The sequence below is a fragment of the Choloepus didactylus genome, chromosome 15, assembly GCF_015220235.1.
Source record: "Choloepus didactylus isolate mChoDid1 chromosome 15, mChoDid1.pri, whole genome shotgun sequence".
Taxonomy (NCBI): domain Eukaryota; kingdom Metazoa; phylum Chordata; class Mammalia; order Pilosa; family Megalonychidae; genus Choloepus; species Choloepus didactylus.
In genome coordinates this window covers 45,218,478-45,240,815 of record NC_051321.1, presented here as the reverse complement: position 1 = coordinate 45,240,815, position 22,338 = coordinate 45,218,478, and the positions used below count along the sequence as shown (strand labels likewise).

Here is a 22,338-nt window from a genome sequence, read left to right as displayed (position 1 = left end):
ATGTCAGAAATCTTTTCAAGACAGTGGATTCTTTCCCACAGGATGGAGATGTGGCTTCTGATTCTGCTGGCACATTTGTTGCAAAGAAATGTGAATTCGGGACAAATGCCTACTAAAGCTGTGGACCCGGAAGCATTCATGAATATTGTAAGTTTTGATTTTCAATAATATTTTCTGAAAATGAAGTGCCTTACATGTTAATGTTTGCATCTGTGTATTATCTGCATTATGTATTATATTTCTAGATGGTGATGATTCATGCTAGCAGAGCATCATGACAAAGTAGCACATTGTACTGGAAAGAATGCTCAAGTGAGCGTCAGTAGACCTAGGTTCTCCTTTAAAAAATTCAAAAAACTTTGGCAAATGACTCAGTCCCCATGGGCTGTGAGCATAATTTATCTTTTCCTGGAACTCTTGTGTTCATCCTTATGAACAGAGAACTCATTGAGGTCTTTTGGGCCAAGCTGAGATGCACATGATTGTTTCCATTTTGTCTGTGCTTTTCATTCTTTTTTCACTTTCTCCTCTATTGTTAAGGTATAAGTCCCAACTTATTTCTCCCAGGGTGCCTGCTTCCCATAGCATTCTGTGTCTTTATATCGTACTCTTTTTATCCTCTTCTGGACTGGTAAATGTCCAGAATAGCAATAATAGGACCCTGAGTGAAAACTAGAGAGGGTATCCTGTGAGCAAAATGCATAAATGATGCAGCATCTCCTTAGGTCTCCCGGAGAATTTTTTTTTTTTTTTTTTTTTTTGGCTTACCTTCAGAGTCTTAGTTGGGTTTTCATAATGGCTGCTGCCACATATTGACACCTGTTTCAAACCAAACGTTTTAATGACAGCTGCATGCATACTATTTAGTTTCATTTCATCCTCACTGCCCTATGCAGTAGATATGATCATCCCCCTTTTTCAAATAAAGGAACTGAGAATTAAAGAGGTTAAGCAACTGAAACTAGGCCATACCACTAGTACACAGTAGAGCTACCATTTAAATCCAGGTTGGCCTGAACCCAAAGCCCATAATTGTAAACACTATGCAATAAACCCTTCCGGGTAAGTAGGAAGAGAGACTACCTTCAGATGAGTAAGATGATTGTGTGCAATTCTCATCAGCTCTGTAGACTTAACTAATACAGAAAGGACTCTCACATGCATTTATACTGATTTAAGACCCTTTTTACAGAAGCCTTCTTGTATGGGTCCTAAAACTCTGACAGGCAATAGAAATGTTATAAACTACATCATGCCAAATATCAGGTTTCTTTGATCATTCCAATGATTGACTGTTTTTTGATGGTTTGTCCAGATAGTCACTAGATTCAAACAGATCTGTAGAGGCAATCCTTCCGGCCCTTTCATGCCACACACAAATTCCTCTGGGTCCTTGGGTGGAGAGATGTATTTAACTGCAGACAGAGCCAGTTGCCCAGGCCTCACCCACTGGGTGTGCTAAGCACCCACACACTCTTGGGGTTTCAGGAGGCCTAAGACTCAAATCCTTTAAATTGGGCTCTGTCACTGAGTAGTTATGCCTACAGAGGAAAATAAAATAGGAGATTCATACAGCTGTTGGTGTAAATTCAACAAAATAAAATAAATGTGGTTCAGAGCCTCAACTGGCTTGACAATGCATGCTGATTTATATGGATGTGCTCTATCTTCTTTGGTATACAACTGACTTCATTCATGTATTTTTCTAGCAAACACTTATTGAGCACCTACTAGGACCCTGATTTTGTGTTATGCACTGAGGTTACAGAGAGAACTAAGAGTATCAAAGAACTTGACTTCATGGAGTTTACAATACAGTAAGAAAGATGGATACTTAATTAGTAATTATAAGACTAATGAGGTCAAAGATGAGAACATGAAACAGGGGAACCTATGCAGGTAGCTTAGGAAAGCTTTTCTGAGAAAAGATTTTTTTTTTTTTTTTTAAATATGACATCTGACAGATGAATAGGAGTTATTTGAGAAAGCAGGGCTGCCTTGGTGGGGGAAGGTGACATTTGAGAAGAATGTTCCAGGCAAAGAGAACTGAATGTGGGATGACTCTGGGCAGCTAAGATGCCATATTCAAAGAGATGAAAGTTGTCCACATTAGCTGGTTTTCTAAACATTGATTTTTTTTTTCTTACTGCAAAAATTATACATGTTCATCATAGAAAATCTGAAAAATGCAAAAGTTTACCAAGAAAAGGACAAAATCACCAACACACTGAGCACCCAAAACTAACCATTGATAATTTTGTCATATGTACTATGTCTGTCTTCTAAATTTATCTGTCTTTCATTATCTTTTAAAGGTAGGGGGTGCCATTCCTAATTTACTGTTCTATAACTCTTTTTCTACTTGATCATATATATATCAGAAAGAATTTCCCATGGCTTTAAATTATCTACAACATCATTTTAACTGCCTGTGTCCTATCGCATTTTCTGGACACATATTTTTCCCAAGGTAGATTCTCTGGGGAGCAGACTCTCTCTGGGGAGGCAAAGTTCACGTGCATGATGTTTACAGGGAACCCTTGGAAACAACAGCTGTGGACTGGTAGGCAAAGAAACAGGAGGGGCAAAGGGAGACATTGATCTGCAATGCAGGCTCAGAAAGAGCCCTTGGCAAACCTCATGGGGAGCCCTGGAGCAAGAAGCCCTTCAGGGTTGTCCCAAGTGGGACTGAGATGACCAGACCTATATCTGCCACACAGAGCAGTCACTTGATGTGGCAGGAAAGGATGTGACCTCAGGGGAGGCAGCTCTCTGCAACTGAGGCCATCCTGAAGGAATGAGAGATGAGGGCTCTTGCCAACAGCACTGCCAGTAGATGGGACAAGTCCTTCATTGGAGAGGGATCTGAATGGTACCTCTCAGAATCCACCAAAATATTTATTTAACCAACCCCCATAATAATTTTTTACAATTATAAATATTGCTGGAAAAAAACATCTTACAGATATGTTTCAATGCTTATCTCTGATTTTTTTCCTTAGGTTAAATTTTCAGGAATGTACAATGGGATTAAAAGTTATAATAGTTTTTAAATATAGATAGATAAACTGCCCTCTAAAATGGTTATGCACATTTGAAAGCCCTTAAGTAATACCTTACCCTTTAAAATGTAATACTTTGGGGCCTACATTTTTATGTCCACAAATGTATACTACTATTAATATTCATAAACCTTCCTGTCAAGTGTTGTCCATTGACCATCTGCTACATATAGAAGGTGGTTACCGTGGCTGCAGATCTTTCCCTTCTGGGATGTTCATGCCCTATCCTTACCACCTTGGCTTTTTTGGGTAACTCCTACTCAACCCTCAAAGCCCAATTCAAATTATCCTTCTTCTATGAAACCATGTCTGACTAGCCCTGCTTACATTGCTTTCTCTGGTCAGAATTCCTTTGCTCCTTCCTCCAATCACCTGCTTCATGCCTGTCATTAAACCTTGTCAGATGCCTTCTAGTCTCGTGTTTTGTATTCTTATCTTATTTCACCAAATGGTCTTTGACAGTGTTCTTGAAGGCTGGTCCTGGGACCACCAGCATCAGCAACACGTGGGAACTTGTTAGAATCACTAATTCTGGCTCCACCCGAGACCTACTGCAACAAGATCTCTGAGGGTGGGATCAGCAATTTGCATTTTAACAAGCTCTCCAAATAATTCTGATGCATGCTGAAGTTTGAGAATCATGGGTCTCTCAAGTCTTTAAGTATACAATGGTGGTATACCTCCGCCCCACCAAAACACGCACATAAGCACACTGCATGCCATAAGACTTTGTTAACTGATTTTATTATAGTATTAGATCATGCCTATTGAGTGCCTACTATGTGCCAGCAATATAATTAGTGTTATATGTGCATTATCATGTTACATTTCCTTGTGACGACCCCATGAAGCATGAATCATTTACAGATGAATGAACTGAATCGCAGGGACGAGTTAACTGAATTTCCCAAGATCACACAGCTAGTTTGTGTATTAGTGTTTGAGCCAGGATTATGATCACATCATGGGACTCCAAGGCCTTTCAGTTAACCACTATGCTATATTGCCCATATTCTACAATGGACATATAGGCACTTGGTCTTCTACTCTCTTGCTGTTTTTAAAAGAGAGGTAATAAAAATATTCCCTCCTTCTCCAGGTGATGACCATGATGGGAAGGAGCAGTGAGAATATTTAGATGATCTCTGCAGCTTCATGTTTTTCAAAGAGTTTCTACATGTGTAAACTCTATAGAATAGGGATTCTTAAACAGGGGTCCTTTAATAGGCAACAAAGAATCTGAAACCCCTGAAATTGTCTGCAAAATATGTGTGTGTCTATATGTGTATTCATTCTTATACTTCTCCTCAAATTCTCTAAGGAATCCTTGAGTCTGTAGTCATATAACTGGAGACCCTTAGGGAATGCATGGCTCAAGAGTTCCCAAATATCAGACAGGTGCCCTACTAACTGCATTAGAATTAGCTGACCCCACTTCCCGAAGTGGGCCTGGAACCTGCATGTTTAAGTGCTCCAGATGATTCTTACCCAGGTTTTGGAATGAGGGTTCTCATCCAGTTGTTCTCAAACTTTAGAGTGTATCAGAATTCCCTTAAAAGCTTGTTAAAAGGCAAGTTGCTGGACCCCATCCTCAGAGTTCCTGAATCAGAAGGTCTGGAGTAGAGCCTAGTAATTTGCATTTCTAGCAAGTTCCCAAAGACATTGATGTTGTTGGTCCAAAGTCTGTACTTGGAAAACTACTGTTCTAGTACAATCTCCATGTTAAAAATTAAGAAATTGAGGCCTGGAACGGGTTGACTGATTTTTCCAAGATAACATGATTAGCTAGGAGAAAGCAGACTTTCTCCTCTACATCTTGCAGCATCAAAGAATCTACTCTTCACCTTTAGATCATTGAGAATATGGCGCATAGAGCTGAACTCAAGAGAAATTATGCTTTCTCCACAGAGTGAAATCATCCAACATCAAGGTTATCCCTGTGAGGAGTATGAGGTCTTGACTGAAGATGGCTATATCCTTTCTCTGAACAGAATTCCTCAAGGCCTAGTGCAACCTAAGAAGACAGGTATGGTTTACTCTATGTCATCCCAACAAGGCAGCCTTCCCTGAAGCAATGATTTCTTGGTGATTTGAGGATGTAGAAGAGAGTCTGCGTACTTGATACAGACAGGGACTCAGTGCTGGGGCCAAGGAATGGCTTCAGACCCCCCAGCAATCGCCTCTACCCCCACTCCATCCATTATCTCAAATAAGCATACTGTATTTGCTTGTCAAAAACACCGTAAAAGAAAAAAAAAGTCCCTTCCTTGCCCCTCTTCTAGCACTTAATCCATGCCCCAAATGCCTCCTATATAGATATTCTAGGACATCCACTAACAGGAGCATCTTGAGCAGCCACAGCAACCCCTGCCCATGAAAAATGCAAACTCCAGTGGGGCACCTGGCACTCACCCCTGCACACCCTATAGTCACCATCCAAAAAGCATTTTAAATTTTTACAGAATTGCCTAGCCTTTGACCAAGGAATTTTAAACAATTAAGCTCTGTATATACATTTTCAATTTTTGATACATATTTTCAGAATTCATATAATCCTATTTTTCATATATGGGATTTTCGGCAAGTGAAGATTTTTTAAAAATTTACCTTCATCACTAATGAAAGCTTACACCATCTCCATTTCTATTTTGACTCTATTCCTTTTAATACTCTAGCTCCATGTTTATAGCAGCAAACACGTTCTCTGTCATGGGTACAGGAAATATAATTTTTATTGTGTTTTTACTGTATGCCAGTCACTGTGCTAAGTGCTTTATTTGCATCTGCATTATTTAATTTATGAAGAAGCTGCTACTCACAATGAAGTAACTTGCCCAGAAAGTACGTGCTAGTACTTGCTAGTATGTGTCAATACCTGCATTCAAATCAAGATCTGTCTGCCACTGTAATCCAGGTTCTTAACTAGAACCAGAAAACGCTGAGCAGGTATATAATATTGGGCTTTGGTAGTAAAGAAGCATCAGTATTTCATTTTATTCTGATTTGTACTTGTTCAGCTTTTTGAAAAATAGGTTTCTGTTTATACCAGCCACACAGCTATCTTATATATGTCCTCATGCTGTCACCTCAGTGCCTTTGAACTTACAGCTCTCCCTCCAGATCTTGATATCATCCGATATCCACACAGCTTGTCCAGGTCCTTCCACAACTACTTTGTCATAAATTCCTTCCCTGACCACCCTATTTTTGGCAACCTATTGAGTGCTAACCCCTTACCCTGCTTACTTTTTTTAATTAATAATTTTTTATTTGAGAAGATATGGGTTTACAGAGAAATCATGGAGCAAAAACAGAGTTCCCATACATTATTAACACTTTGCATTAGTGTTGTACCCTTGTTACAACTGAGGAAAGAATATTATTATAATTGGACTATTAAATATAATGTGTAGTTAACATCAAGGTTCACTGTCTTGTACAGTCCTACTGCCCTACTTTGAACTTTGAGTCTCTTGTAAACAGCATGTACTTGAGTCATGGTTTTTTATCCATTTTGCCAATCTCTGCCTTTTGACTGGAGAGTTAAACTCATTTACATTTGAAGTAACTACTGATAATGTAGGACTTTTTTCTGATATTTTCCTGTACGGTCCTTCTAAGTCGTATACCTTTTTGTCCCTCAATTCTTCTGTTAATTCCTGTTTTCAAATTTATTTGATTTTTTGTAGGGTTCCATTTTGAGTACCTTCTCATTTCCTTCTGTATGTATTTTTCATATATTTTCTTTGTGGTTACCTTGGGGCCAAAATTTAATCCTAAACCTACAACAATCATGTTTGATTTGATACCAATGTAACTTCAATAGCATACATATGCACTGCTCCCGTAGCCCTCCATCACCCACCCTTTTGTTTTTGTTGTTACAAATTATGTCTTTATATATTATATGTCCAAAACCATAGATTTATCATTACTTTTTATGCATTTGCATTTTAGAACCTGTAAGAAGTAAAAAGGTGGGTTTACCAAAAACAAACAAAAAAATTTTTAACAACTAGACTCTGTGTGTACATTTTCAATTTTTGATATATATATCCATAATTCCTATAATCCGGAACAGGGACAGGGACCCACCGTGGGAGTGCAAGCTGTCTCCACACTGTGCCGGGGAGGGCTGGGGGAGGGACCAGGAACGGCAGCGTGAGCTCCTCCTACCGTTTTAAAGCTCTGCTTTCCTACTTTGGCCCTTGCCCAGATACTGCAAACCTTTAACTGCCTTCCGGAATTTTGAGGAAGACGGTTCTGCCAGTTTTTGCTAGCTGTTCAAAGATTCTGTGGGGGAATGACCCTGGAGTGTCAGCTACCATCTTAGTCTACCAGAAGCCTACCCTGCTTACTTTTGTTTATAGCACTTACAGCCACCTGATGTGGCCTAGAAAAGTGCGCAGCACAATGTAATACTAATAAATATATATGGAGTGAATTAACGAATTTCATATAAATAGTTGAACAGCCTGGGGACACAGAAAGAACATCACAAACTTGAGGAGGTCGGGCAAGGCATCCGCTCTCCGCCTTCTCCCCACCCCATGTCAGGTGCTCATCTCTTCCAAACACTTGAGTGGATACTGCAGTTCCTAAGCAGAACCCATTCATGGGTGGAGCTTGTTTTCTCACATTCTGTTTACTTAGGCTATTGACTTATTACCCGGGAGTTCAAGGAATCAGTCTCCTCTGTGGTAGTCCTGCTGAGTGCTCCCCTAGTGGCTGATGTTGTTCCTGCAGCTCCCTTTTGCCTCTTCTTTTCAGCTCTGAAGAAAAGGGCCAGTCATGCTGTGGAAAACAGTTTGGCTGTTTCTCTGAAAATTAACTAAAGTATTATCATATGACTCGAAAATTGCACCAGAAAGTAAGTCTGTAAAGAATCAAGGGGGCATATTAAAGGGACCCAGGAGCCAGCTTGAAGGAGCTCCTATTATTTAAATCTGGGAAAATTTTAGCATCCAAGCAAATAATGGTAGTTATGAATAATTTCCAGGAATAAATTAGGAATCTGTAAGTCCATATGGTTATAAATCAATAAACAAATAATTAGAGGAGAAGGAAAAACTCTGATTCATAGTATAATACCAATTAATAAATATAGAAAGATTGATGGTGTTGTAAAGTCATCAATAGATGCTAACTTTGAATAGAAATGAAATATTTACATATCCTCAAAGTGTCTCCCCACAAATTATTTACTAATTACATAAGGAAAATATTAACTTTACAGTAGAAAAAACTAGCAGATACCACCTTAACAAAGTTAATCAAAGCTAACATCTCTAATATTGGGCAAACCAACATCAGGTGCCTTCTAGTATGAGGCACTAAGAAGGACACAACTTTACTTCTGTGGTATTCCTACCAGAAATGCATAACCTGAGTCAAATAATGAGGAAACATCACACAAACCAAACTGAAGAATGGTCTATAAAATCCCTGTCCAAAACTCTTCAAAAATGTCAAGGTCAAAAAAGACAAATTCTGAGGAATTGTTCTAGTTCATAAAGGAGACAAAGAGACCTGACAACTAAATGGTGTGCGATCATGGATTACATATAATATTTAAACTCCATTTTGTTTATCCGTTCATCTGTTGATGGACACGGATTGTTTCCATCTTTGGGCAATTGTGAATAATGCCACTGTGGATATCAGTGTGCAAATATCTGTTTTTGGTAACTCCACTTTTTACTTCTTACAGATTCTAAAATGCAAATGCATAAAAAATAATGATAAATCTATGGTTTGGGCCATAGAAAGGAATGAAGTTCTGATGCATGCTACAACCTGGATGAATCTTGATGACATCATGTTAAGTGAAATAAGCCAGACATATAAAGGACAAATATTGTATAATTCCACTGATATGAAATAATTAGAAAAAGCAAATTGATAGCATCAGAAACTAGAATATAGGTTACCAGGGGCCAGGGTGTGGGTAAGGAATGGGGAGTTAATGCTTAATTGGTACAGAATTTCTGTTCAGGGCGATGGAAAAGTTTTGGTAATGGATGGTGGTGATGGTAGCACAATTGTGAATGCAATCAACATTGCTGAATTATATATTTGAATGTGGTTAAAAGGGGACATTTTAGGTTGTATATATTTACTAGAATAAAAATTTAAAAAAAAAACAGGTCTGTTCAAAACAGTCAACCCTAATGTAAACTATAGACTGTAGGTAACATGATAATTATAATAATATTATTTCATCAAGATGCCACACTACTGCAAAGTGTTAATAATAGGGGACTCTGTATTTTCTGCATGATTTTTATGTAGACCTACAGCGTCTCTAAAAAAAAAAAAGAGGACAAATCTAATTCATACTGGAAACAACTCTGAAAAATGTCTATAAGCTTGTGATAAGAAGTCTTTTTAATTTTCCTTCATCAAATAATAATTGTTGGCTTCAGATATTCACATCAAGAGAGAAAGTAGGCGGCCATCCTCAGAAATAACAGCTTCTTTCAGTGAGGCACTTACGCATTCACCTGCTGGCTATAATTGAGACATGTGACCATAACTCTACGAGATGTTGGAAATGACATAAACAATCCAGTTCTCTCATAGGTGGATCCGAAGTATAAATGCTCTGTTCCTTTGGGCCAAGCTGGCCCCAATCACAGAAAATGTCCTAAGAACCCCAGAGGAGCACTGATCCAACTAGATGTGATCACCCCGTGTTGACACAACTGAGGTCACATCCCTGAGGGCTAAGAGGATGAACAGGATGATCAGACATCAGGGGAAACCTAAAGTAACACGAGATTCTTTCCTCCTGGTCTTGGGCTCACAGCTCTCGGTGACTACCTGTTCTCTCCCCAGAGGGATAAAATGAGGCAAATGGAATTCATGAATGTTGCCCAGATGCTGGATGAGTTCATGGTAGAAAGGTCTTTGTTCTACAAGGAGATCGTGTACAGATCAGTTCAGAGGTTGATCTTCCCCTTCATGACAATAAAAACAAGAGCTACCATTTCATAAGAGATCACAGTGAGTCAGGCGACATGCTGAATGCTCAGTGCAGGATCTCATTTAACCCCCAAAGCCCGGTGAGGTGGGTGACTGTATCCTCGTTTTATTAATGAACACACTAAAGCTCAAGGAGCCACTTGGCTTAGACAGGTGAAGCAGTAACAGCAGCAGCAGGATAAAGCTGCTCTTCAACTGCAGGCTTACTCCAAGCCAGTGGTGTGATGCGAACATTATGCTCAGGATTTGATCTATCACAAATCCTATCAGGCACATAATTCTTTTTCCTCCTAATAGTGTAGCATTTATATTATTTTTCTGTAATACTTGATAATATCAAAAATTAGGTTTATACCTTATATATTGTCTACATTAGCAAGCCCAAAGCCATCAATCCTCCTTTATCCCTTACTGATTGTCTATAACTTTTTTCATATATATATATGAAATTATATATATAATTTCAAACTTACAGAAGACTTCCAAGAATACTACAAGGGACTCCCCTTTATCCTTTACCAAAATTGACCAATTGTTTACATTTGGCCCCATTTACTTATCATTCTCTCTCCTCCTGCTCCCCCACCCCCACCCCGTTATGTTAATGTTTTTGAAATCTGAGAGTAAGTTTGAAATATCACGTCCATTTATCCCCTAAATACTTTAGCGTGTATTTCCTAACAACAATGATATTCTCTTCTATAAATACAATCCACTTATCAAATTTAGGTGACTAACATTGACCGGTATTGCTATCTAATCCATAATCCATATTCCAATTTTACCAATTGTCCCAAAGTGCCCTCTATAGCTGTTTTTTTTTCTTGGTTAAGGATGTAATCCATGATCGTACATCATTTAGTTGTCAGGTCTCTTTGTCTTCTTTATAAACTGGAACAATTCCTCAGACTTTCCTTTTCTTTTTTGACCTTGATATTTTTTAAGAGTTTTGGACAGATATTTTGTAGATTGTTCTTCAGTTTGGTTTGTGTGATGTTTCCTCATTATTTGATTCAGTTTATGCATTTTTGGCAGTAATGCCACAGAAGTAAAGTTGTATCCTTCTTAGTACCTCATATTATAAGGCACCTGATGTTGGTTTGCCCCAATATTAGGGATATTAGCTTTGATTAACTTTGTTAAGGTGGTGTCAACCAGTTTTTTCTACTGCAAAGTTAATATCTTCCCTATGTAATTAGTAAATAATTTGTAGGGAGACACTTTTAGGATATGTAAATATTTTATTTCTATTCAAAGTTTCACCCACCAATTTTAGCATCTATTGATGATTTTACGACACCATCAATCTTTCTATATTTATTAATTGGTATTATACTATGAATTAGAGTTTTTCCTACTCTCCTAATTATTTGTTTATTGATTTATAATCATATGGACTCATGGATTCCTAATTTATTCCTGGGAATTATTCATAACTACCAATATTTGCTTGGATTCTAAAATTTTCCCAGATTTGAATAAGAGGAGCTCCTTCAAGCTGACTCCCAGGTCCCTTTGACATGCCCCCTTGATTCTCTGAAGACTTACTTTCTGGTGCAACAAGATATTCCAGGCTAATGTTGTACTTTCCCTTCCCCAGTCCTGGGATTAGTTGTTTCTCCAAGAAGGAAGGCATAATTATAACACAGGCACATCTTATGCCAAATCCTGAAACCATTAGAACATATAATATATACATTATATACATTTTACATGTAAAATCATCATACTATACTGCCTCCTTGGGCACTTCCAACATCCTCTAAGGAGTCCAGGCAAGTAACAATAACTACACAAAAACAGCAATGGAAGCTGTATTGATTCTTTATACAGACAATGTGCTCCTCATTCACTATTTTATTAAATAATAACAAAAATCCCATTTACTGATGAGGAAATAGAGACATAGAAAGGTTAAATATCTGGCCAAGATCATTAAGCTAAAAAGCAGTTGAATCAGGATTTGAGCACAGGATTTGTCCGACTTAAAACTCTTGCGCGTTAGAAAAGTGGAGAACATTTCACACAGTTGCAATTCTCCTTTTTGCAGGTGCCAGGCCCGTGGTGTTGCTGCAACATGGCCTGCTTGGGGATGCTAGCAACTGGATTTCCAACCTGCCTAACAACAGCCTGGGCTTCATTCTGGCAGATGCTGGTTATGACGTGTGGTTGGGGAACAGCCGGGGAAACACCTGGTCTCGGAAACACAAAACCCTCTCCATAGATCAGGATGAGTTTTGGGCTTTCAGGTATACAAAAGTCTTGAGAATTGAGGAGGACGTGGATGTCTTTGGGAGAACTGGGTGAAGAATTATAGCTTCTATTATTTGGGTAATTTAATTAGGTTGTTTATTGATTTATAATCATATGGACTCATGGATTCCTAATTTATCCTGGGAATTATTCATAACTACCAATATTTGCTTGGATTCTAAAATTTTCCCAGATTTGAATAAGAGGAGCTCCTTCAAGCTGACTCGATGTCCTCACCTGATAACCTTCCAGTTGTCTTAATTCACAATGGTCTTAACGATGTTTTAGGGGAGAGAGTGGGGAAGATTGGGCTTCCCGGGTAGAAAGTTGGTCCTGGAAAATGGGGTCAGAATGGCAGTTAGTGTCTGGTAATCAGAAACGGAATGAGAGAAGTGTATATAGGCCCATTTCCTTGAAGATGGATATCCCGGAACTAACACTTCAGTGGGTACCGACAAAGGCCAGTTCCCCCAGAAGGACATGAGACCAGGCAGCATTAAATAAGTAAGGGAAACTATTAAGCCTTAGGGACCATCGATTTGACTAACACGTCTCTCACCCTCTTACAAAAGGACTTTAACATTTTTATTGAAATTACTTATTGACATTCAACCTGCTCTTTACACGTTTCATCAAAGAAGGGCCCTAGAAGCATCTTTAATAGTTTTCTTATAAATGAATTTATAAGGCCTTTTGCTGTTCTGCTAACAGTATAACAGAATACTTCGATTAGGAGGTGGATCACATACTCAGTAAATATTCATTGACACATTGATAACCCCGGGAGAAAATAGCCTGACAGCCTGGGATCCAGCCCCCTACCCCACCCCCCATGCATCACAGGTTTGAAACAATCCACTCTGAGTGTCCTGAGGGACGCTTTAACAAGCCATAGGGGCCTGGCCACTCGAGGGCTTGCTTATAAACCTGTGGGGTGGCTTTTGTTTGTTTTTTTTCTGTCATAATTTTTCATCTAACTTTGTCTTTTCCCCTTGTAGTTATGATGAGATGGCTAGGTTTGACCTTCCTGCAGTGATAAACTTTATTTTGCAGAAAACAGGCCAGGAAAAGATCTATTATGTTGGCTATTCACAAGGCACCACCACAGGTAGGTTCAAAGGCAAGCAGGTTTGTACAGTCAGAAGAAACATGAGCAGACGGCGCACAGCTATGGCTGTGCCCGCCTCATCTTGCCCTTCTCCTCTTCAGTGTTTCCAAGGGCCACAAAAAAAAAACAGGGACTGAACGGAGGGAGGCTTCTGGTATGGTAGAAAGAGGAAGGGCTTTGGAGTCAGCAGATGTGGATTCAGACACTGGCTCTGCTGCCTCCTTAGGTAACCATCCTTGAACACATTATTTTACCTCCTTGGTCTCAGTTCCCTCACCTAAAAAATAGGGATAATAATGCTTTCCTCTTAGAGGTGTTTGCAGTATTCAAAATGGTAACATATATAAAGTTAGACTATAAGCTCTGTGAAGGCAGGGACTTTGTCTAAGACACAGCTGTTAGAGCAGTTCCTGGCCCAGTGTGCACTCGGTATGTATGTGTTGAATGAATGACTGAATGAAGCCCTGAGTTCAGTGTCATATTGCCACCTCCAGAGTTATGGGGAACTCTTAACCTCAAAATCCTTCAAACTATAGAAATAGATGACCTAAAGAAACCCACTGTCATACTTAAAGCATATGAATTTAGGCCAATAGTGGGCAAATCACAGGCAGCTTTCAGTTACCTCAAAGGATGCCTTCTGTCCCCTTACTTCAGCAACACACCAGGGGGTGTGTCTTAAGCCATTTGGTTTCTGAGACCTCAGCAGGCCATTCACTCACTTTGGCTACTAATACTGATATGCCAGGTGATTTGATTCTGTAAAAGTTCACAATGATCATTATTTGTTATCAACAAGCCATGAGTTCCCTTTTACCTGGTTTTTATGCAATGAAGTGGCAACTATGTCTCCCTGAAATTCCTCAGGTCTAGACTCTGTCCTCAAGCAAGTAGAGATAAAGTTCTTGCTCTGAGAAATTTCAAGAGAAAAAGAAGCCACCATTGAAAGGGGAAGCCCAATGTGTGTGTAAGTCCAGTGTTTTCTTAAAAAGCCTCTCAGAAAACTATAATCAATGACTTAAATCTCTCCTGAGAGTTACTCAGCTTTAGCATCCTAAAGAAGGATTCTAGACTTGTGGCAAACCTAGTTGGCAAAGACTAAACTATATGGCATGGAGCTCAGTCCACCAACCTTTATCAGTCAGATACCACATGTTGGCTAGCACACAGGATTAACCAAACTCCAAAGTAGGGTAAATGCAGCAGAATATTGGGCTATTTTTGGTTAATTCTCTCTTATTTTGCATAAGTCATAACGTTACTGTATTTGTCTATTGAACAATTAGAGCTTCTTTGGCACTAATTGTGCTACTAGGGTCTCTGTCTATAAAACTTCCCAAGCCTCTTTGCAAAAACTGTTTATGATAATTACTAATTTCAATGTCATTGTGTCAAAGAATCAAATTAAAATATTTATCAAAAATACTAGGACTGTTGGAACTCAAGAGTAGAAGTTCAGTTGAGTCATTTTTAACTTTTACATTTTCTTTTCCTTGTTTTTCAATAACATAAACTGATTCTGATGATGCCAGCTCTCCTTAGGCACTTCACAGGAAGTTGGGGTGTTATGTCTGCTTCTACTCTAGTATCCAGAGGTCTTTAAAATTTTTCTCTACATTCCAAGTCTTCAGTTTGACATAAAGACAAAGGAGCTAATGATGAGGCTGAATGCCATTTCGAGGGGAAAGAGAACAAAAAAGTATAGGATTTTTCCACAAGTGAACCATGGAGCTGTTAATATGGAGAATCTAAATGTGTTCTGCATAAAGAGAAGTATTGCTGGGAGGAGTTAAGCTGGGATATAATCAACATATTTTCAAGCCAGTCCTACTGATGGGCACTGCTGAGAGAGCGAGAAGAAATAACAGGTTACTTTATGCCTGTCTTCGCAAGTGGCTGACCAGATGGAGGAAAAGTAGAAAAGAATAATTCCTCCTTAGTACTTGCTCACCTCTGGCAACTAGACAGAAGTCATGTGGTTCTAGTTTTTCTCTGCCCAGGCCCCTCACCCTCACCCCGACTGCAAATTTCAGCCTAGACAGAGAGTGCACAGGATTTTTTGAAATAGACACACAGTAAGTCAAACATAATGACAATGCCCTAGGCTTAAGCAATAGATTTTTCTCCCAAAGTCTCCTTAGAGATTGTCCCTATATAGTGGCAAGTCAGGGAATTCATCTCCCTATTTTATAGGTAAAGAAACTGAGGCACAGATTGATTTAACTAGGGTCTCATACCAAGTCTATGGCAGAAACAAGAATTGGAATACAGGTCACTAGACAACTTGTCCCTTAGATTACGTTACAATTTGGGTTCCAGAAAAGTTAGGGATCAAGAAAAACTACCAAAAATTGACTGTACATTATGTAACTGAACGTATTTATTAATTAACAAGGCAACTTCTCTGATTCTTAATTTCTTTCTCTGTAAAATGGAGATTTATAAAAAGCTCACGAGTCCAAGAATTATATGAGGTAAGAAACATGAAAGTCCCCAGCAAAGTGTCTAACACATAGTTACACCTCAACATACATATTTTCTCAAAGTCAGTATTATTGGATTTAATTTAATTCAATAATTCAGTGAGAACCTGCTCTTGAAAGCAAATATGCTAGGCAACGTAGGAACTACAGAGGTGTTGTTTTTCCTGTATTCGGCAGGAGGGGGCGCAGGGAGGGAGTTGTGCTTTTACCCTTCAAACTTAAAATTTCATAACAGAGTTAAGACATATTCACACGTAATTACTGAACTATCTTAATAAAAATAGTATAAATATCCAGCAAGTTCTAGGATATACAATATATATACTGATATATTTCTCCTCTCACAGGTTTTATTGCATTTTCCACCATGCCAGAGCTGGCTCAGAAAATCAAAATGTATTTTGCTTTAGCACCCATAGCCACTGTTAAACATGCAAAAAGCCCTGGGACCAAATTTTTGTTGCTGCCGGATATGATGATCAAGGTATGTGACTCCTCAAATAATCCCTTGTTAGAGTCTTCCACTACAGTTTGCTAAAATATGTACTTTTAAAAATTAGAGCCACTTTGCCTATAATGTAATGGCTGTATCTTAACTTCATATTTTTACAGGGACTGTTTGGCAAAAAAGAATTTCTGCACCAGAACAGATTTCTCAGACAGTTTGTTATTTACCTTTGTGGCCAGGTGATAATTGATCAGATTTGTAGCAATATCATCTTGCTTCTGGGTGGATTCAACACGAACAATATGAACATGGTAAGTGGAACCTAGTAAATTCTCAGATTCCCAAAGCAAAGCTAGGAGTTATTAGTCTCACTCTTAGGGTGAGGTAATGCCCCTGACGACTTAGAGAAACAACATACTACCAATAATTCAGCTCTCTACAAATCATAACGATATGAGGGCCATACTTCAGTATGGGCTAAGACAAGTAAACATAAGGGCATTGCCAGGCATTAACGTTGCAGATAATAGATTGAAGGGGTCTAAAAGCAGTTTTGCCACAGTGAATGAGCAGGTGAAAAATATGATTAGAACCTAGCAGTAGAAGGAGAGAATGGTCGTGCATCACCTCTTCCCTCCACTTGGAGCATGCTGGTGTCTTTAAGTCCTTTGATGGAAGGTCTGCGAGTTTCCATGCGGCTTAGGCATAGCTCTCATTTGGTGAATGTCACAGGGTGGGCTCCCTGGGAAGCAGACACCGAGATGTAGATAGTGTGCAGAATGATTTGGGGGGTATGCTCTTGGGATAGCAGCTGGGGAAGAGAAGGAAATGGGATTTGGCAGACAGAAAAGCGGAGCTGTGATACAGTCTCCACAGAAGCCTCAGCTGAACCTACAGGGGTTGTGAAGATGGAAAGACCCTTCATGCGGTCCCAAGTTAGGGTGAGAAGGCTGGGTTTTTATTCTCTGACTTCACTGAATTCAGGCTGCCCCAGGAATGGGGAGACTTTGAGGCAGTTGAGACACCTCCAAAGGGGGGTGACAGGGAAGTGCTATCTGCTAGCAGCATTCCCAGCAGCTGGGGATATAAGTCTTTAATTCCCAGTGCATTTTTTATTTTTTATTAATACGATAACATTAACAGCTATCATTTGAAAAACATTTATTACATGCCAGGCTAAATTAATACCTGTTAAGATCCCTATGAGAGAGGTATTATCAATATCCCCACTTTACAGATTAGTATCCTGTGGTTTAGCGTGATTGAGTAATTCTCCCAAGTTCACCCAAAAATTAAACAACAGAGCCAGGATTTGAATACAGGCAGCCCAATTTCAGAGCCCTCATCTTTAATGACTCTAGTGAAATTTGTTTAAAAGTAGTCAGAGCTCTAATGAGAAGTTAGCCTCAGATGAAAAATATAGGTGCTCAGGAGGACATTGAATAATATTTTTATGTGCATGTGTATATTAATGTCTCATAAATTGTTGCTGATAATTTAATGATGTTCCCGTTTCTTAGTCTGACATCCTGGGGACTTGGACTTGACAAAGTGCACAACTTGTGAGTTTTTCTATGCCCCACAAACCACTCATGCTTTGTTACAGAGCCGAGCAAACGTTTATGTCGCCCATACTCCTGCTGGAACATCAGTGCAAAATATTCTACACTGGAGCCAGGTAAGTGTGTTGAATTTGTGGTTTTTGCTAAAAGTCATTGCCCATTTTGTCTGGAATAGTTTAAAGGATGCCAGAGGTTATTTCACGTTTATTCTGAGACGAAATGCAACCCTGCCTAAGCCGTTTCAACTGTGAATTTGATTGAGGAAATTGAAATTTCAGGAGATGGGAGGAAAAGGCAAGAGTGCCACAAGGACATCTTTAGTGTTTCGTAAATGTGTGAAGATGTCCAAGTGACACCTTTCTCTGTCTCCAGCCACCAAAAGAAGAGGCCAGAGAAGACCTTGTTCCCACATAGTCTTTTTCAACTCCTCTAGCAGCATGGTCAAGTAGCAACCAAAAATGCTAAGGGGGAGTGGAGGGTGGGGGCTAAATGCCCAAAGAAGCTTTCACAGCAGTCATTTGTGCTACAAACTTTGCCCACAATCACAAGAATGAGAGATTACCAATCTAGAGAAGGTGAGGTTGATTTAAGGTAAAAAATTCAAATTTGGATAAAGGACAATGGAATATTACATGTGAATGCTAATTGTTCTTTTGCACTGACCCTAATATTGTTCTTTATAGATGATAATACAGACGATACTATAGAGTGGCCCAAATTGGCTGTGGAAAGAGTAGATATAAGGACAGAGTGCTAGAGAAAACTACCCTTAGGTTCTTATCTCCCAAAAATATTCAGTTTGTAAAAAAAGTTAGTGGGGAGGGCTCTTAACTCAAGCAGAAAGTTTTAAGATTAGTGATAACGACATCTATAAATCATAAATATTGGTCCTATCTAAATATTTAGAGTTTGGTCAAATTGTTCTTCAGAAGCCACTGCTATATTTCAGGGTATGTTTGTGTGGGTGGTGGGGGGTGCAGTTTTAACCAAAACCAAAGAATTCTGAGTTGGATTAAGTTTTGGTCACTGTCTTCCAGGCCGTCACATCACACAACTCCAGGGGGCGCTTTCCCGTGGTAGCCCATGGAGTTGCACACAGACCACAATGGGGTGCTCTTCCTGGAGTGGTATAATGTGGGATCAAGTATTTCTGTAACACATTTTCCTTCCTGAAAGAGGTTCATTCTTGCCCTTGGCCTTAAGGAAGAGTAGTCTCCTTTCTGCCTCCCACACAATTGCACGAGTCCACACCGGCCCCACCCCCGCCCCAATACCACATCCTAATGCCATATACATTTTTCTGTTTCCTTTTAGGCAGTGAATTCAGGGGAACTCCGAGCATTTGACTGGGGGAGTGAGACCAAAAATCTGGAGAAAGGCAATCAGGTAAAAAAATTAAATACCGTCTACTGAAAACGTATCTTTTTGATATGTGTGAGAGGGAAGCAGCAGTGGCAGTTTATTCTAAAGATGGAGGTAAAATACATAATTCAAGCAGAAAATAATAGTTTGGGTTTACTCTGTTTGAAAATGGGAAAGTTCACAGCTTAGCTAAGAGGCCTCCCTGGTTCCGTAATGGAGAAGGAGACATTTTTTGGCTGTCTCTGTGAACCAGGAACTGGGCTTTCCAGGAGCAGGATGGTGTAGATTTAGTAAAGGGAAGAGTGTAGTTTGTGTGGGACACTAGAAGGACCCTTTTGGGCTTAAAAAAGAAGGAGGATAGTGGGGGGAGGTGTGTTTCTTGGTACAGTAAAAAGAGTATTTAATGGCAAGTGGAGATTACTGCCTTTTGCCTTCCTCTAAATTATAGGCTTGTGTGATCATGGGTGGGCAGGTTGATTGGATTCTTCAGGCCTCAGGTTTTCTACCTTTCAAGTAAAAATTATTGGAGTAAGCAATCCCGAAAGATTCTCCCAGGTCACACTTTTAATGGATCTGAAATTTGCAAGTAATAAAATGAAAAAGTATGTTATTACATTAGCCAAGAAAAAATGTTGTCAAAGCTATGGCATAAAATTTTAAATAAAAGTTGCCAAGACTCAGAAGAGGATATTGGTGCCCTTCTGAGCATGAAGTCTTCATTTAAGGTGACTGGTTAGCCTGTGTGAGAGGGAAACAAATATTGACCACACAGACAGAAAGCCGGAGGGAGCAGAGTAGACATAACCTAATCTCTCAAGAGTCTGGTATCACACTTAGCATCCACCTGCCATATATCAAACTGCATGTCAAAGGCTGGGAAATTGGACAGACTAGGTAGTGCCCCCTGAATGCAAACTTGGTCACAGGCATCAGCTACCCTTTTTGATCCTTCTTCACTCTTTCCTAAAATATGTCTCTGGATAAAGCATTCTAGTTCCACAATATTTTGATTATTTTCCTTTATCAACATCTAATGTACCAATTTCTAAAGAAGATAATGAATGCAGAACAGACACTAGAAGATGGTTAAGGAAAAGCAATAAAAAGCAAATGCACATACAAAAAGTGTCATAAAATCACAGAAACTTAGAGCTAGATGTGACATTTAGTTCAATTGTTTCGCCTGTTAAGAAGAAGAAAAAAAAATGTATCACTGGCCCCACATTCCCACCTTACATATCTAAGTTAGGTTATAACTCCAACTTCTTAGGGAGTCACAAACAGGAACAAGGCCTCTGGGGCTGGAGCCTCGGTTCCATTGTGAATTTGCTGAGTAAGAACTGGGCATCCACATTTCTGTGGAAAGTTCTGGGTGCTGAATGACTTGAGGCTCAAACAGCCAGCCTGATCTTGTAGTACTGCTTGGATCAGGGGAACTGCCAGGAACCAGGAATTCCAGACACCCTTCTTTGGGTGACAGGAGATTGAAGCAGGGATCTAATTTTTACCTCCCCTTGCTTCAAATAACCTCAGTTCCAGTGCCATAGGCCAATTTGTTGATTTCTCATGTTTTTGGAGAAGCAGACAAGCTGGGCCTGCTTCACAGGCTTCCTGCGATCAGAACCTCCATGAAAATCCAGAGGCCTTCCCAGTGGGTTCCACTCTTTTGCCTTTCTCTGTAGAATATCCCTAACTCTTGCCTCATGACACATTTATGAAATGATGTTTTAAAAGGACAGGGACATTATTTATCAAAGGCAATTTACGTGCAAAATATTTTTTAATAAGAAGGAAAAGAATTGAACATTATTCAGTGCCTAAAGTGCTAAGCCATTTACATGTTTTCTGATTTAACCCAGTAAGTTATTACAGATATTATCTATATTATTATTCCACAGATGAAGTAACTGAGGTTCAGTGATGTTAACTAATCTTACCTGAAAGTAGGGAGTAGGAAACTAACCCCCTTTGGTAGAACTCTAATGCCCATGAACCTTCCACCACAACTCTTGGGGTACCTATTTTGTCCATTTCAATGTAAATTATGAACTTGGAAATCCCAACGTTATCTAGAGTTAAAACCTATTCCTTTTCTCTAGCCAACTCCTGTAAGGTACAAAGTTAAAGACATGATGGTCCCTACAGCTATGTGGACAGGAGGTCAGGACTGGCTTTCCAACCCAGAAGATGTGAAAACACTGCTCTCCGAAGTGACCAACCTCATCTACCATAAGAACATTCCCGAATGGGCTCATGCCGATTTCATCTGGGGTTTGGATGCTCCTCACCAGATGTACAATGAAATCATACATCTGATGAAGCAGGAGGAGAGCAGCCCTACCCAGGCAACGTGCGAGGCCAGGTTGTTAAGCATCTGAAACTGACAAGTCCCAGGAACAACCTCATGGAAGACAGGGCCAGGGCTCGGGGACGGAATTTTAAGGAGGATGTTCGTAACTGGAAATCTATCAGATCAGTGGAAGGGGGAGAGACAGGACGGAAGAGATATCATACACATTCCTTCAGATTTCCTGCATTTGGTACTAAGACTGACAATTAATTTTTTTTCTCAGTTAATTAAACTATTCATTGGGTGAAAATACATTTCTTGTGCTATTATATATTCTACCATCTTGCAGGGAAAGTCTTGCCAGACAACTTCTTTATTTGCCATATTTTGGAGCAAAGCAAAATGATAAATTGGGATAGATATTGAGGACTGAAATCACTGGATTGTTGTTGACTTTGGCAAAACAAACTAGGCATTTTTACCTTTTTGCTGTAGAGACAACACTACCTCAGAAAACTGAGTTGCTTAAAAAAAAAAAGGTACAATGTGGATGAAATATAATTTAAACATCCTCCGAATAGGTCAGAGTTTTATAGTAGAGCTTCAAGGAAGATAATTTAACTCATATTTATAAGTCTTCCAACAAATGCATTATATATTACATAAAGCATGCATGTGTATTTCAGTATCTAGAGTCTAGTCCAAGCTTGGGAGTTTGCAGCCTAGTGCCAGGAGACCTAATAGCTAGAAATTTCTGGCCCAGTTTTCTGCCCCCAAAAATTAAGA

General features: G+C 39.4%; 1 protein-coding gene across 1 annotated transcript; it reads left to right on the top strand.

Moving 5' to 3' along the window:
• On the top strand, positions 1-21,640 carry LIPM (lipase family member M). Its single transcript, XM_037803893.1, has 9 exons — positions 1-147; positions 4,971-5,088; positions 12,097-12,295; positions 13,298-13,407; positions 16,238-16,374; positions 16,503-16,649; positions 17,945-18,016; positions 19,215-19,286; positions 21,362-21,640. Exons 1-9 carry the CDS (start codon positions 1-3, stop codon positions 21,638-21,640), a joined length of 1,281 nt encoding a protein of 426 aa, XP_037659821.1.
• The last annotated feature ends 698 nt before the right edge of the window (positions 21,641-22,338 follow it).

Bases quoted from the DNA above. Each gene is read 5' to 3' on its own strand.
- LIPM (XM_037803893.1), top strand. From the start codon at position 1: ATGTCAGAAATCTTTTCAAGACAGTGGATTCTTTCCCACAGGATGGAG. The intron at 16,375-16,502 runs GTATGTGACTCC...ATATTTTTACAG, and splicing joins TGCCGGATATGATGATCAAG to GGACTGTTTGGCAAAAAAGA. The intron at 16,650-17,944 runs GTAAGTGGAACC...GCTTTGTTACAG, and splicing joins ACACGAACAATATGAACATG to AGCCGAGCAAACGTTTATGT.